The 17,025-nt window shown below is 47.6% G+C and overlaps 1 protein-coding gene across 1 annotated transcript in view; it reads right to left on the bottom strand.

Moving 5' to 3' along the window:
• Positions 1–1,947: 1,947 nt before the first annotated feature.
• CCNL2 (cyclin L2) overlaps positions 1,948–17,025 on the bottom strand; it is a 38,374-nt gene continuing 23,296 nt past the window's right edge. Inside the window, exons 9-11 of the mRNA XM_063943020.1 lie at positions 16,353–16,458; positions 3,629–3,721; positions 1,948–3,057 (exon numbers count right to left, since the gene is read on the bottom strand). Of these exons, the coding sequence (XP_063799090.1) occupies positions 2,706–3,057; positions 3,629–3,721; positions 16,353–16,458 (551 nt within the window). The 3' untranslated portion in view covers positions 1,948–2,705. The remainder of the gene's footprint in view (positions 3,058–3,628; positions 3,722–16,352; positions 16,459–17,025) is intronic.

The following is a 17,025-nucleotide window of genomic DNA, read 5'->3' on the forward strand; positions in this document are numbered from 1 at the left end:
TCTTTATGAAAAGCAGTTGATATTCATATGAAACCCGAACCAAATTCCTACTAACACCCCTGCGCCTTCTGGTGGCTTAGAGATGTAGGGCAGGAATGTTCTAGAATTATGTAGAAATACAGTTTACATGGCTAACTTATGCTGACCAAAAAATTCCTACTAACACCCCTGCGCCTCTGGTGGCTCAGAGATGTAGGGCAGGAATGTTCCAGAATTACAAACTGGAAAACAACAGGAAGAATGTTTAAAATGGCCCCTTTGCCATGCCGACTGTGATAATCACAGAACAAATTACAACTGTTCCCGTGTTAATCTAGACTATTATACAGTATAATCACAGGCCGGGTACAACACATGCTCTATGAATAAATAAATATATATATTCCAGATTAATATATTTATACAGCATGAATATAGGCTCAATAGCCTTTTTACAATGTTAATAACAGCCATTAATATATAGGCTCAAAAGCCTATTTCCATTATATATATGCTGAAAAGCCTATTACACTGCCCTCACAGACAGTAATATAGATACATTTATATATATTTAATATATATAGGCTCAAAAGCCTATTTACAACACACATAGGCTCTCAAAAACCTATTTCCATTATATATATATGCTCAAAAGCCTATTATACTGCCATCACAGACAGTAATATAGATTAATATATATATTTATTTAATATATCTATATATAGGCTCAAACCTATGTACAATATATATATATATATAGGCTCAAAAGCCTATTACTGTCAGGACTTCTTTTACCTGCCAGCTCTCTTCCCCCCACCGTCTCTGTACTGAGACTGCTGCGGCGGCCGACAGCCTCTGAGAAGAAATCATCCCTGCACTGAGGTCTGCTGTGGCCGTTGGGAGGGCTCCTGAGTAGGGAGATCAGCTGCGTGCCTGGAGCGCTTCTACCGCTGGCTAAACCCGGACAGAGCGGCTATAAGTATTATCCCCCTGCTCTGCTGCCTTTGAGTGAGGAGAGCAGCCACGTGTTGCCGAACGGAGCGCTCTGCGTAGCGGCTGGGCATAGCGCGTCTGAGCTCCCCCTGCTGTGCAGCCGGACGGAGCTCAGTATAAGCGCGAGGCACTTAACCCCCTCATAGCGGGGCGGCAGCCTGCGCTGACCGCCCCGTTCCCCAGCCTACCTTTGCGACGCTGTAACTCCTGGCTGTGACGGGGCTTCTTGTGTGTAAGCTCCGTTTCAGTGAAGTGAGTCATGGCTGTGACGGGCTTCTTCTGTGTAAGCTCCGTCCAGTCTTCATTGATGTGACTCATGCTGTTCCAGTGTGAGTCATTCTGTAGTCCTGGCTGCAACGGGGCTTCTTTGTGTAAGCTCCGTTCAGCTCTGTAGTCCTGGCTGTGACGGGGCTTCTATGTGTAAGCTCCGTTCCAGTCAGCGTCCCAGTGATCTATGGCTGCGACGGGCTTCTTCTGTGCAAGGCCGTCCAGCTCTCTAGTCCTGGCTGCTCTTTTAGAAGCAGTGGGCTGTCTGTGGCTGTGAGGGTGCTCTTTGTGAGGACCGACACGCCATGCTGTCTGTGGCTGTGAGGGTGCTCTTTGTGAGGACCGACACGCCATGCGCTGTCCCTGCAGCGGCACTATCCCGGACCCATGTTTTTCCAGAAACTGGGAAGGGATGTGTAAAATTAAAAATGAAAAATAAAAATGAAAAATAAAAATCCAAGTGTGGGTATACCACAAGCCTATGTTCGTGCTGTGAGCACCGAAAAAACACTGACAAAGTACACTGAGGTACTCGGGGATATGGAGGGGGGGAGAGTCCTAAATTTGAATATTCAGTGCCTTTGTTCGGCTACGCCCGTCCATATCCCAAGAGTACTCCAGTGACCCCTAGTGGATGATAAAGAAAACCTACCTGTCCCTGTAGTGTAAGGAAGAAACATGCAGGGGGAAAAAAAAAATATATAAAAATATACAAAATCCAATACTTTAATGAAATAAAGAATACAGCTCCGATATACCAATAAAACTGATACAGACTGGCTGTGGTTTGTTTTCATACATTTGTTAAACAGGCAGAATGACACTTTACTACCATTCTTTGAGTTATGAAATATCCTGAGTAGAATTGCATGTGTTGTAATTCATAATAGACAAAACATATGCAATACGAAATGTCTCGTGGTTGCTCGCGTCCAGCACGGGCAATGAAAAGATATAAAATTTATTGTACAGAACAGTCCAAACACATCACTAATTCTTACAGAACTTCCTGCACAAGTCTTCATTCTCCATATGTAACATGTAGCTATTTACAAGCCTCCACAATCCTAAGGCAATGTCCCAACAGGAAGAAAAAACAAACAAACAAAAAAAAAAAAAAACTATGTATAGTATGACCTAATATAGGCCTGCATTACATACAAGACTGATTTACATTTATAATGTACTGACTGAACCACTGTCATGCTGCAATGCGAGCAAACGCAAGTTTTTCTCCATAAAACCACATCTAGCAAATGTAGGTTGTGAACACTAGCGTTACTCAGATATTGCATCAGTCAACAAGTTCAAAAAAGAAAAGCTAAAATCTTTATTATTCGGTCTGGGAGCTGCAAATTCCGGGAATTAGCACCAAGCAATGTAATCTGACTGGTGGATGGGAGGGAAAAAAAAAAAACCCCGGCTGCTGAAGAGTGTCAAGTCCAAATTGTTATAGTAGTGCCACCTTATCGCCGGTGATGGCTATGCCCAGGGTAATCACGGTCATAGTTCCGATGCCTCACTCGGTCGTAAGATCGTGAGCGCTCTCTACGATGTTCCCGAGAGTAGTAGCGACTTTTCTTCTTGTATTTACCAGAGTCTGGACTCCCATGTGAGCGGCTGTGAGCTGGGGAAGAGCTCCTGCTATGGGACCTTCTTTTGTGTCCTGTATATTTATAGTCATTGCTCTTTCCGTACATGTGGCCTTTTGAGCTTTTGTACAAGCCATGATTTGGTTTTCGAGGCGGTGAATCACTGCGGCTTCTAGAGTGACTGCGGGATTTCGTTCCGCTAGATGTAGAGTAGCTTTCACTTTTTCTGAAATAAAAATAAAAATATATATTATAATATATATCTTACCTATTCACTTTATACATATGATGGTGGGGAGGGCAAGCACTGACACAATGGTCAACTCCCATAGATGGCCCAGATATAAAAGAAAGGTGAACACACTTATTTGAACCTATTTGCATTAAGTACAATGTCGCCAGTCTCACACCCCCCCTTTCACACACAGCCTTTCGACCCTGGTCTTTGCTGGGACTTGCAGCTCGACCCAGGGCTCAGCTATTTGTGAACAGACTTGACTCCCGGGTGACCTGTAATATGAATGGCATTACCAGGATTATGCTTAAAAAGGAACAGATTGGCATGGACAGTAGCGCTCAAAGATGACCTTATTTCCAAGTATCCACTGTAAGCCATAAGACCCGGGTTCGGTGGGAATGGTGACAACCTGGGAATAACGCAGTCCACAATCCATGTCTAAAAGGGGGTAAAGTACTAAAACCCCAGGGCCCGAGCAAGGGTTTGCGTGGAAGGGGTATTACGGTCAAGCCTCAATTTAACTGTTCAGGAATATACAGTTTCAATATATTAAACTCACCTCCTTTTTGGAGACACTGATCGAGAGTGGGAACGCGAATAGCTATGGTCCCTGCTTCCACTGCCACTTATGCTCTCCCTTCCTTTCTTAATTCTGAAATGAGAGCATCTATTTAACATCAAGTCAGTAATAATAATTAGATGTCACCACTTGACCCTGAAAAATTCAACTTTGCTAAGTTGGGGTCATGACACAAATTAAGGTCCAGATGTACTAAGCGTTAAAAAGTGATAAAGTGGAGTGTGATAAAGTACCAGCCAATCAGCTCCCAACTGCCATGTTACAAGCAGTGTTTGAAAAATGTGGTGCAGATTTATTAAGCCTGGTGAAGTGATAAAGTGGCATGTGAAAGTACCAGCCAATCAGCTTCTAACTTCCATGTCACAGGCTGGGTTTAAAAAATGACAGGAGCTGACTGGTTGGTGTGTTATCACCTTCCACTTTATCACTTCACCTGGCATAACCAATCTGCCCCTGAGTTAGGAGCTTGCTGGTTATCACTCTCCACTTTACCACTTTTCAAGGCTTCATCCATCTAGCCTACAGCATACAATGCTCCCAGGGCATACTCTGGAGTTTCATCAATGGTACACAGACAGACGAGTAGCAGTCTATTGAAGAACATACATACAGGATTACATTATAATGTGCTCTTAAAATGTGGAAAAACTCATATCACCTATGAGAAACCATATGTACATAGAATAATGAAAGATGAGAGGAGATTTATGGTAAGAATTTACCTTTGTTAAATCTTTCTGCGAGGTACACTGGATTCCACAAGGAATGACATTGGGGTGTAGAGTCAAATCTTGATCCGAGGCACCAACAGGCTAAAAGCTTTGACTGTTCCCAGGATGCATAGCGCCGCCTCATTTATATTCCCGTCTCCAGGCACTGGAGCTCAGTTTTGTTAACCAATCCAATGCAGTAGCAGGTAAAAGACAACAGTTAGTAGCCACATTCTCAAGACAGGAGAAGGTACCAGCGGCTAATGCCATACAAACCCAAAGAAGCCAAGTGCGTCAGGGTGGGCGCCCTGTGGAATCCAGTGTACCTTGCAGAAAGATTTAACAAAGGCAAGTTCTTACCTTAAATCTCCTTTTCGGCAGCAGGGTACACTGATTCCACAGGGAATTACATCGGGGATGTCTTAAAGCAGGTCCTTATGGGAGGGGATGCACTGTAGCGGGCACAAGAACCCGGCGTCCTGGGAGGCGGAAGTATCAAAGGCATAGAACCTTATGAAGGTGTTCACTGAGGACCACGTAGCCGCCTTGCACAATTGTTCAAGGGTCGCACCATGGTGGGCCGCCCAAGAAGGTCCGACAGTAGAATGGGCTTTGATGGAAGCAGGAACTGGAAGGCCAGCCTGTACATAAGCATGTGCAATCACCATTCTAATCCATCTGGCCAAAGTCTGCTTGTTAGCAGGCCAGCCATGTTTGTGGAAAAAAAAAAAAAAATCAGATCTCCTAAGCGATGCTGTTCTCTTCACATAAATACGGAGAGCCCGTACCACATCCAAAAGACCGCTCTTTGGAAGGTAACCAAGAGATTGTGGTTCCAGCCTTTACCTCTCCAGATTTAAGGTGGAAAGACGACGCCACCTTAGGCAGATAACCAGGGTGAGTTAAGAACCACCCGGTCACAGTGGGAAAAAATAAAATAAAATAAAATCGGACAAGGCAACCAAGTATGAAACCCGTCTAGCAGAGGAAAAAGCCAACAAAAACAAGACCTTAAGAGTAGGCCACGTAAGGTCCACAGACTCGAGATGTTCAAACAGAGACTCTAAGGCATCCAGAACAGACAAATACCAAGGAGCCACAGGAGGAACTACATAGGGAGGTTGAATCCGTAAAACACCCTGACTGCCTGATGTTCATACATTCAGAGTAGCAATTTTTCTCTGAAAGCATATCGACAAGGCAGAAATATGAACCTTGAGGGAGGCCAGACGAAGGCCTAAGTCCAGGCCCTGTTGCAGTACTGTACTTGTATGCATAATTCTTAGCTGCACACAGGTGAAGTAAGAATTCTAGACCCTATGATAAATCCAAGCAGAAGCCAGTTTACGGGCCTTCAACATAGTTTGAATGACCGCCTCAGAAAATCCTTTGGCCCTCAGAACTGAAGCTTCAAGAGCCACGCAGTCAAAGCCAGTCGGACCAGATCCTGGTAGACACAAGGGCCCTGAATGAGGTCTGGGCGTTGTGGAAGTAGAAGAGGACACTATCAAGAGACCCTGTAGGTCTGAGAACCAAAGCAGTCTGGGCCACGCTGGAGCGATGAGAAGTAGTATTCCTCCTTCTTGCTTGAACTTCCGTATTACCCTGGGCAGGAATGACACCGGAGGAAACACGTATGGCAGCCAAAAGTTCCATGGATTTGCCAGCGAGTCCACGAATGCTGCTTGTCCCTGCTTTGAAGACTGGAACCTTGTGATTGTGTCGAAATGCCATCAGGTCTACATCTGGTAGGCCCCACTTGTCCACTAGGAGTTTAAAGACTTCTGGATGAAGGCTCCACTCTCCAGCGTGTATGTCCTGTCGACTGAGGAAGTCCGCTTCCCAGTTGAGGACCCCCAGAATGAACACTGCTGATATGGCTGGCAGATGGCGTTCCGCCCAAAGTAGAATCTTTGACACTTCCATCATTGCCATGCGGCTTCGAGTACCGCCTTGATGATTTATGGACGCCACCGTGGTGGCGTTGTCCAACTGTACTTGAACAGGCCTGTTCTGTACCAGAGGCAGGGCCAGTTTCAGGCATTGAACACTGCCCGCAACTCCTGAATGTTTATCGGAAGAGGAGATTCCTCCCTGGTCCACCAACCCTGAATAGAGTGTTGCTCCAACACCACGCCCCAACCCCACAGACTGGCATCAGTCGTTACAAGGACCCAGTTGGAGATCCAGAAGGGATAACCCCTGCTCAATTGCTGGTCCTGTAGCCACCAGGTCAGTGACAGGCGAACCTCCGGAGTCAAGGAGATATTGCGAGTCCTGACCCAGTGAGGCAGGCCGTCACAATTGGAAAATAAGATTTTACTTACCGATAAATCTATTTCTCGGAGTCCGTAGTGGATGCTGGGGTTCCTGAAAGGACCATGGGGAATAGCGGCTCCGCAGGAGACAGGGCACAAAAAGTAAAGCTTTTCCGATCAGGTGGTGTGCACTGGCTCCTCCCCCTATGACCCTCCTCCAGACTCCAGTTAGGTACTGTGCCCGGACGAGCGTACACAATAAGGGAGGATTTTGAATCCCGGGTAAGACTCATACCAGCCACACCAATCACACCGTACAACTTGTGATCTAAACCCAGTTAACAGTATGATAACAGCGGAGCCTCTGAAAGATGGCTTCCTTTAACAATAACCCGAATTAGTTAACAATAACTATGTACAACTTATGCAGATAATCCGCACTTGGGATGGGCGCCCAGCATCCACTACGGACTCCGAGAAATAGATTTATCGGTAAGTAAAATCTTATTTTCTCTATCGTCCTAGTGGATGCTGGGGTTCCTGAAAGGACCATGGGGATTATACCAAAGCTCCCAAACGGGCGGGAGAGTGCGGATGACTCTGCAGCACCGAATGAGAGAACTCCAGGTCCTCCTTAGCCAGAGTATCAAATTTGTAAAATTTTACAAACGTGTTCTCCCCTGACCACGTAGCTGCTCGGCAAAGTTGTAATGCCGAGACCCCTCGGGCAGCCGCCCAAGATGAGCCCACCTTCCTTGTGGAGTGGGCCTTTACAGATTTAGGCTGTGGCAAGTCTGCCACAGAATGTGCAAGTTGGATTGTGCTACAGATCCAACGAGCAATCGTCTGCTTAGACGCAGGAGCACCCATCTTGTTGGGTGCATACAATATAAACAACGAGTCAGATTTTCTGACTCCAGCTGTCCTTGCAATATATATTTTTAATGCTCTGACAACGTCCAGTAACTTGGAGTCCTCCAAGTCACTTGTAGCCGCAGGCACTACAATAGGCTGGTTCAGATGAAATGCTGACACCACCTTAGGGAGAAAATGCGGACGAGTCCGCAGTTCTGCCCTGTCCGAATGGAAAATCAGATATGGGCTTTTGTAAGATAAAGCTGCCAATTCTGACACTCTCCTGGCAGAAGCCAGGGCTAGAAGCATGGTCACTTTCCATGTGAGATATTTCAAATCCACCTTTTTTAGTGGTTCAAACCAATGAGATTTTAGGAAGTCCAAAACCACATTTAGATCCCACGGTGCCACTGGAGGCACCACAGGAGGCTGAATATGCAGCACTCCCTTAACAAAGGTCTGGACTTCAGGGACTGAAGCCAATTCTTTTTGAAAGAAAATCGACAGGGCCGAAATTTGAACCTTAATAGATCCCAATTTGAGACCCATTGACAATCCTGATTGCAGGAAATGTAGGAATCGACCCAGTTGAAATTCCTCCGTCGGAGCACTCCGATCTTCGCACCACGCAACATATTTTCGCCAAATTCGGTGATAATGTTGCACGGTTACTTCCTTCCTTGCTTTAATCAAAGTAGGAATGACTTCTTCCGGCATGCCTCTTTCCTTTAGGATCCGGCGTTCAACCGCCATGCCGTCAAACGCAGCCGCGGTAAGTCTTGAAACAGACAGGGACCCTGCTGAAGCAAGTCCCTCCTTAGAGGTAGAGGCCACGGATCTTCCGTGATCATCTCTTGAAGTTCCGGGTACCAAGTCCTCCTTGGCCAATCCGGAACCACTAGTATCGTTCTTACGCCTCTTTGCCGTATAATTCTCAATACTTTTGGTATGAGAGGCAGAGGAGGAAACACATACACCGACTGGTACACCCAAGGCGTTACCAGCGCGTCCACAGCTATTGCCTGCGGATCTCTTGACCTGGCGCAATACCTGTCCAGTTTTTTGTTGAGGCGAGACGCCATCATGTCCACCATTGGTCTTTCCCAACGGGTTACCAGCATGTGGAAGACTTCTGGATGAAGTCCCCACTCTCCCGGGTGAAGATCGTGTCTGCTGAGGAAGTCTGCTTCCCAGTTGTCCACTCCCGGGATGAACACTGCTGACAGTGCTATCACATGATTCTCTGCCCAGCGAAGAATCCTTGCAGCTTCTGCCATTGCCCTCCTGCTTCTTGTGCCGCCCTGTCTGTTCACATGGGCGACTGCCGTGATGTTGTCCGACTGGATCAATACCGGTTTTCCCTGAAGCAGAGGTTCTGCCTGGTTTAGAGCATTGTATATTGCTCTTAGTTCCAGAATGTTTATGTGAAGAGACGTTTCCAGGCTCGTCCATACTCCCTGGAAGTTTCTTCCTTGTGTGACTGCTCCCCAGCCTCTCAGGCTGGCGTCCGTGGTCACCAGGATCCAATCCTGTATTCCGAATCTGCGGCCCTCCAATAGATGAGCACTCTGCAACCACCACAGAAGAGACACCCTTGTCCTTGGAGACAGGGTTATCCGTAGGTGCATCTGAAGATGCGACCCTGACCATTTGTCCAACAGATCCCTTTGGAAAATTCTTGCGTGGAATCTGCCGAATGGAATCGCTTCGTAAGAAGCCACCATTTTTCCCAGGACTCTTGTGCATTGATGTACAGACACCTTTCCTGGTTTTAGGAGGTTCCTGACAAGCTCGGATAACTCCTTGGCTTTTTCCTCCGGGAGAAAAACCTTTTTCTGAACCGTGTCCAGAATCATCCCTAGGAACAGCAGACGAGTTGTCGGCATTAACTGGGATTTTGGAATATTCAGAATCCACCCGTGCTGTTTTAGCACTTCTTGAGACAGTGCTAATCCCATCTCTAGCTGTTCTCTGGACCTCGCCCTTATTAGGAGATCGTCCAAGTATGGGATAATTAATACGCCTTTTCTTCGAAGAAGAATCATCATCTCGGCCATTACCTTTGTAAAGATCCGAGGTGCCGTGGACAATCCGAACGGCAGCGTCTGAAACTGATAGTGACAGTTTTGTACAACGAACCTGAGGTACCCCTGGTGTGAGGGGTAAATTGGAACGTGGAGATACGCATCCTTGATGTCCAAGGATACCATAAAGTCCCCCTCTTCCAGGTTCGCTATCACTGCTCTGAGTGACTCCATTTTGAACTTGAACTTCTTTATGTACAGGTTCAAGGACTTCAGATTTAGAATAGGCCTTACCGAGCCATCCGGCTTCGGTACCACAAAAAGAGTGGAATAATACCCCTTCCCTTGTTGCAGAAGAGGTACCTTGACTATCACCTGCTGAGAGTACAGCTTGTGAATGGCTTCCAACACCGTCTCCCTTTCGGAGGGGGACGTTGGTAAAGCAGACCTCAGGAAACGGCGAGGTGGATCTGTCTCTAATTCCAACCTGTATCCCTGAGATATTATCTGCAGGATCCAGGGATCTACTTGCGAGTGAGCCCACTGCGCGCTGTAATTTTTGAGACGACCGCCCACCGTCCCCGAGTCCGCTTGAGAAGCCCCAGCGTCATGCTGAGGCTTTTGTAGAAGCCGGGGAGGGCTTCTGATCCTGGGAAGGAGCTGTGTGTTGCTGTCTCTTCCCTCGACCTTTGCCTCGTGGCAAATATGAATAGCCCTTTGCTCTCTTATTTTTAAAGGAACGAAAGGGCTGCGGTTGAAAAGTCGGTGCCTTTTTCTGTTGGGGAGTGACTTGAGGTAGAAAGGTGGATTTCCCGGCTGTAGCCGTGGCCACCAAATCTGATAGACCGACTCCAAATAACTCCTCCCCCTTATACGGCAAAACTTCCATATGCCGTTTTGAATCCGCATCGCCTGTCCACTGTCGCGTCCATAAAGCTCTTCTGGCCGAAATGGACATAGCACTTACCCGTGATGCCAGTGTGCATATATCCCTCTGTGCATCACGCATATAAAGAAATGCATCCTTTATTTGTTCTAACGACAGTAAAATATTGTCCCTGTCCAGGGTATCAATATTTTCAATCAGGGATTCTGACCAAACTACCCCCGCACTGCCCATCCAGGCAGTTGCTACAGCTGGTCGTAGTATAACACCTGCATGTGTGTATATACTTTTTTGGATATTTTCCATCCTCCTATCTGATGGATCTTTAAGTGCGGCCGTCTCAGGAGAGGGTAACGCCACTTGTTTAGATAAGCGTGTTAGCGCCTTGTCCACCCTAGGAGGTGTTTCCCAGCGCTCCCTAACCTCTGGCGGGAAAGGGTATAATGCCAATAATTTCTTTGAAATTATCAGCTTTTTATCAGGGGCAACCCACGCTTCATTACACACGTCATTTAGTTCTTCTGATTCAGGAAAAACTATAGGTAGTTTTTTCATACCCCACATAATACCCTGTTTAGTGGTACCTGTAGTATCAGCTAAATGTAACGCCTCCTTCATTGCCAAAATCATATAACGTGTGGCCCTACTGGAAAATACGGTTGATTCGTCACCGTCACCACTGGAGTCATCGCCTGTGTCTGGGTCTGTGTCGACCGACTGAGGCAAAGGGCGTTTCACAGCCCCTGACGGTGTTTGAGTCGCCTGGACAGGCACTAATTGATTGTCCGGCCGTCTCATGTCGTCAAACGACTGCTTTAGCGTGTTGACACTATCCCGTAGTTCCATAAATAAAGGCATCCATTCTGGTGTCGACCCCCTAGGAGGTGACATCCCCATATTTGGCAATTGCTCCGCCTCCACACCAATATCGTCCTCATACATGTCGACACACACGTACCGACACACAGCAGACACACAGGGAATGCTCCTAATGAAGACAGGACCCACTAGCCCTTTGGGGAGACAGAGGGAGAGTTTGCCAGCACACACCAAAAGCGCTATATATATATCAGGGATAGCCTTATAATAAGTGCTCCCCTATAGCTGCTTTGTTATATAAAAATATCGCCATAAATTTGCCCCCCCTCTCTGTTTTACCCTGTTTCTGTAGTGCAGTGCAGGGGAGAGACCTGGGAGCCGTCCTGACCAGCGGAGCTGTGAGAGGAAATGGCGCCGTGTGCTGAGGAGATAGGACCCGCCCCTTTTCCGGCGGGCTCGTCTCCCGCTATTTTGAGAAATCAGGCAGGGGTTAAATATCTCCATATAGCCTCTAGGGCTATATGTGAGGTATTTTTAGCCTTTATAGGTACTATTTTGCCTCCCAGGGCGCCCCCCTCCCAGCGCCCTGCACCCTCAGTGACTGCCGTGTGAAGTGTGCTGAGAGGAAAATGGCGCACAGCTGCAGTGCTGTGCGCTACCTTTAGAAGACTGCAGGAGTCTTCAGCCGCCGATTCTGGACCTCTTCTGTCTTCAGCATCTGCAAGGGGGCCGGCGGCGCGGCTCCGGTGACCATCCAGGCTGTACCTGTGATCGTCCCTCTGGAGCTTGATGTCCAGTAGCCAAGAAGCCAATCCATCCTGCACGCAGGTGAGTTGACTCCTTCTCCCCTCAGTCCCTCGCTGCAGTGATCCTGTTGCCAGCAGGAATCACTGTAACCTAAAAAACCTAGCTAAACTTTCTCTAAGCAGCTCTTTAGGAGAGCCACCTAGATTGCACCCTTCTCGGCCGGGCACAAAAATCTAACTGGAGTCTGGAGGAGGGTCATAGGGGGAGGAGCCAGTGCACACCACCTGATCGGAAAAGCTTTACTTTTTGTGCCCTGTCTCCTGCGGAGCCGCTATTCCCCATGGTCCTTTCAGGAACCCCAGCATCCACTAGGACGATAGAGAAAAAGGATTAACCTCTGCAGAGGGCGGGAATGAAATTGAGCATACTCCATGTCGGAAGTGGGCAGGAGACCTAGTACTTGCATAGCAGAGTATCGACACACGTGGGTGAGACATGAAGCATCTTATCTTGTCCTGAAGTTTCCGGACCTTCTCCGGAGACCAGTACCACCGTTTGTTGTGGGTATCCAATAATGCCGCCAGGTGCACCATGCTCGGAGCAGGGACCAGTGAGGATTTCTTCCAGTTGATGAGCCACCCGTGGGCTTGCAGGAATTGGACTTTCCATTCCAGACGACGAAGGAGAACCTCTGGAGAGTTCGCCAGGATCGATAAGTCATCCAGATACGGCAGGATCCAGATACCCTGACGGCAGAGCTGTGGTCAGACCAAAAGGTAAGGCCTGGAATTGAAAATGTAGGTTACCAATAGCAAACCGCAGGTATTGCGACACTGCAATAGGTACATGCAGGTAAGCATCCTGTATGTCCAGGGATACCATATAGTCCATTGGCTCCAAGGCCAGAACAATAGAGAAGAGTTTCCATACGGAATTTGGACACCTTCACAAATTTGTTCAAAGACTGGAGGTTGAGAATGGGCCGGGAGTATCCATTCGGTTTCGGAACTAACAGCGTTGAATAGTACCTCCTGCCTCTCTGAGCCAGGGGCACCGACACTATCACTCCTGTGTCCAGGAGGGATTGTTCCACCGAATGAAGAGTTTTTGCTTTTATCGGATCCGAAGGGATGTTTGTTGAGCAAAACTGGCGAGGTGGACGTGTCTTGAAAGAGATGTCGCATCCGTGAGCAACGACTTCCCTTACCCAGGCGTCTGAAGTGGTCTGTAACAATACCTGGGCAAACTGTAGAAGTCAGCCTCAAACCCTGGTATCCCCCAGGGGGAGGAGGCCCACCCAGTCATGCAGCATGCTTGTCTGTTTTGGAAGCAGGCTGACAGGCAGGCCAAGAATGTTTAGGTGATTTGGAAATGCGAGCCTGTTTCAGCTACACCTGACTCTGTGCTTTACTTAGGAGGACGAAAGGAACGATAGGAGGTACTTTTAGCCTTTGGAGCCGAAGGATTAGTACTAGGCAGATAGGCTCTTTGGGGACGCTAAGTCAGCAACAATTCTGTTGATCTTCCCCAAAAAGGATGTTTCCCTTAAAGGGGGATCACCTCCAAGGTCTTTTTATAGTGCAGATCTACAGACCAGGACCGCAACCAGAGAATCCGGCGATCCAGAATGGACGTAGTAGACGCTTTGGCCGCCAGGACACCGGCATCAGACGCCGGCTCCTGAATATAATGACAGGCTGTAATAATGTGTGAGAGACACTGTTTGGCATTATCAGGAAAATCAGAAGGTAGCTCCGCTTCAGTTTCCTGAACCCAGGCCTCAATAGCTTTTGCAGCCACTATAGTTGGTCTATGCACAGCTCCTGCAAGAGTGTAAATAGACTTCAAGCAACCCTCCACACGCTTATCAGTCAGTTCCTTCAGAGAGGTGACGGTAGTGACAGGCAGAGCAGAGGACACCACCAGACGTGCGACCTGTGAGTCCACCGGCAGCAGGGTTTCCCAATTTTTACTTAACTCCGCAGCGAGGGGATACAGAGCTAGCATCTTCTTAGACAGAATCTCTTTCCTGGATACTCCCAGGATTCCCTACGTATGTCAACTAAGTGGTCAGAATGGGGTAAAACCAATTTAGTAACCTTCTGACGCTTGAACTTATCAGGTTTCTTAGAGGTATCTGGAGGTTCTGCATAATCATCAATTTGAAAAAACAGCCTGATAGCCTCCAAGAGGTCAGGAACATCCACCTGTGTCAGAAGCATCCGCATCAGAGTCTGAGGAGTCAGTATATGCGCCATCTTCATCGGATGAAGTATCCGAAACGTGTGGATTGTGAGGAAGTAATGGCCCTCTTAGATGACGCCTTGGTCCTAGGAGGGAGAGGATTAGGTTTTTGTTTAGCCAAAGACTGATTTAATTGCTGTAACAGTGTTCAGATTATCTGCAGGGACAGTATGTGGCTGTACTGGCACAGGAGGTCAAACAGGGGGCACAAGTCTAATTACTAGTGTAGTCCGTAAATTAGAAAAAGCAGCCCAAGGTGGGTCTTGGTGTAACACCGGTGCCTGAACCCTCAGCTGCAATGTTTTCCTCAGAGAAATCTAGGGCGTCAGCACTGCATGAAGCAGGATCAGCCATGGATCTACCGCCCTGTTCAGCAGACAATTGGAAGTGTAGCCTTAGGGTGTAACAGTACAATATAGCAGACAAAGTACCTGACAAAAAACCCCTGTACAGTGTGCCTGCAAAGCAGAGCACAAACAGAATTTAAGAGGTATATGGTGACAAATACAGAGAAAAATACCAAAACAGTATATCCTGTGAAACACTATTATAGGAGAACCCCGATGCACTTACCCCCCTTCACGGTACAGAATATAGGGATAGCAATGTGTGTGTGAGAGATACACGGAATGGACATTACAGCAGCTATTGGTACACACACAGTCACATGTACAATGCAGAAAAGAGGATTTTGGTACTTACCAGGTAAATCCTTTTCTTTGAATCCATAGGGAGCACTGGAGTACTCTTGGGATATGGACGGGGCGTTAGCAGGGACAGGCACATTTAAATATTTAAATTAGTAACCCTCCACACTCCCCAGATGCCTCAGTGTTTTTTGTGCCTTGACAATGGATGGGTACACTCTGGATCTATTCCAGAATTTTATTACTACAAACAATAAAACTGCACTGGACTAACAATACTAAGTAACTGTACTACTATGTAAAGCTATTTAGTTATATAGATATAACAATGCACAGTAAAGACTGGATGTATATCACAGGGTACTTGTACTAAATATCCCTGTAGTAATGTACTTGTTCTTAACGAACACTGTCTAAATGACATGTAGAATACTTAAGTGTCCTGTAAATGCACAGCGCTGACGAGGCAGGCGTCTTTACAGAGGAGGTATTGCCTAGCAGTCCCAGAATCAGCGCAGCTGTGTGTAATGGCGCCCAAACGCTGACAGGGAGTGAGGGAGAAGAGAGATGCAGCTCCAGGGCAGGAATATTTGCAGTAAATGGCACCTAGGGCTGGAGGAAGGGGCTACAGGTCAGAGCCTTATCCCCTCTGCTGGACTTCACCACCGGGTACTGCGGGGCCTATAGCAAACCGATTAGAAATCCGACCTGTGCCCCTTGCTCTGGTGGTCTAGTGGGGTCCCTGTATGGCCGTTTCCTGGAGACCGCGCCGGATCGCGATTTCAGCGGGTCCTGCCTGGGGGACCCTCTTACCGCCACTCTCTGATGCGGCCACGCGATCCTGGAGCGCAGCTGCAGCAAGTGTATCTGATGTGGACCGGCCCGCTTCCGCTGTAAGTACCCGGCAACCAGGGCACGGAAGTATACAGCGCCGCGGGGGAAGGTGAGGGAGTGAAGTCCTTGAAGTCTTCTTTCTTCAAAAAGCTATTTTCAGGGCTGCCTAGCGCAGCCCTGTTAGCTGTCTGCGCTGCAGGCACCAACTTACAAACTGAGCTCCAGTGCCTGGAGGTGGGGATATAGAGGAGGCGGCGCTATGCATCCTGGGAACAGTCAAAGCTTTTAGCCGGTTGGTGGCTTGGATCAAGATCCAACACTACACCCCGATGTAATTCCCTGTGGAATCACAGTGTACCCCGCTGCAGAAATATACTTCTAGCTCCCTACCACACAGCCACTGTAAGCGCCAAGGGCTCTATACCACTTTTCTGCTGTTACAGATGGTATTATGGTCACCTCAACTAATAGATCCCCAGGCTGCTTTCCTGGTTGAACCTGGGTTCTTGCATCCGTCTTCACACAAAGAGAAACATTTGCACTGAAAAGTTCATCATTCAACTGTTACTCTCCTCTATAAAATTGATGTAAAAGACCAGTTCTAATAGATCAACATTTTGCTTCTAGAAGCCACTGAACATATTGGAGTGTTATGCAAGATCTGTAAGCCATAGCTCACCCATTTACGGGACTTGCTGACGCGATTCTTTTTGCGGCATCGCCTTTTCTTTTGGAGGTTTTTAGTGTAGGTGAAAGCTTGCTTGCCTTTCCTTCTTTTGGAGATTCTGCAACAACAAAATAAGAATTTACTTACCGATAATTCTATTTCTCGGAGTCCGTAGTGGATGCTGGGGTTCCTGAAAGGACCATGGGGAATAGCGGCTCCGCAGGAGACAGGGCACAAAAAGTAAAGCTTTCCGATCAGGTGGTGTGCACTGGCTCCTCCCCCTATGACCCTCCTCCAGACTCCAGTTAGGTACTGTGCCCGGACGAGCGTACACAATAAGGGAGGAATTTTGAATCCCGGGTAAGACTCATACCAGCCACACCAATCACACTGTACAACCTGTGATCTGAACCCAGTTAACAGTATGATAACAGCGGAGCCTCTGAAAAGATGGCTCACAACAACAATAACCCGATTTAGTTAGCAATAACTATGTACAAGTATTGCAGATAATCCGCACTTGGGATGGGCGCCCAGCATCCACTACGGACTCCGAGAAATAGAATTATCGGTAAGTAAATTCTTATTTTCTCTATCGTCCTTGTGGATGCTGGGGTTCCTGAAAGGACCATGGGGATTATACCAAAGCTCCCAAACGGGCGGGAGAGTGCGGATGACTCTGCAG

Source organism: Pseudophryne corroboree, chromosome 10 (genome assembly GCF_028390025.1).
Source record: "Pseudophryne corroboree isolate aPseCor3 chromosome 10, aPseCor3.hap2, whole genome shotgun sequence".
Taxonomy (NCBI): Eukaryota; Metazoa; Chordata; class Amphibia; order Anura; family Myobatrachidae; genus Pseudophryne; species Pseudophryne corroboree.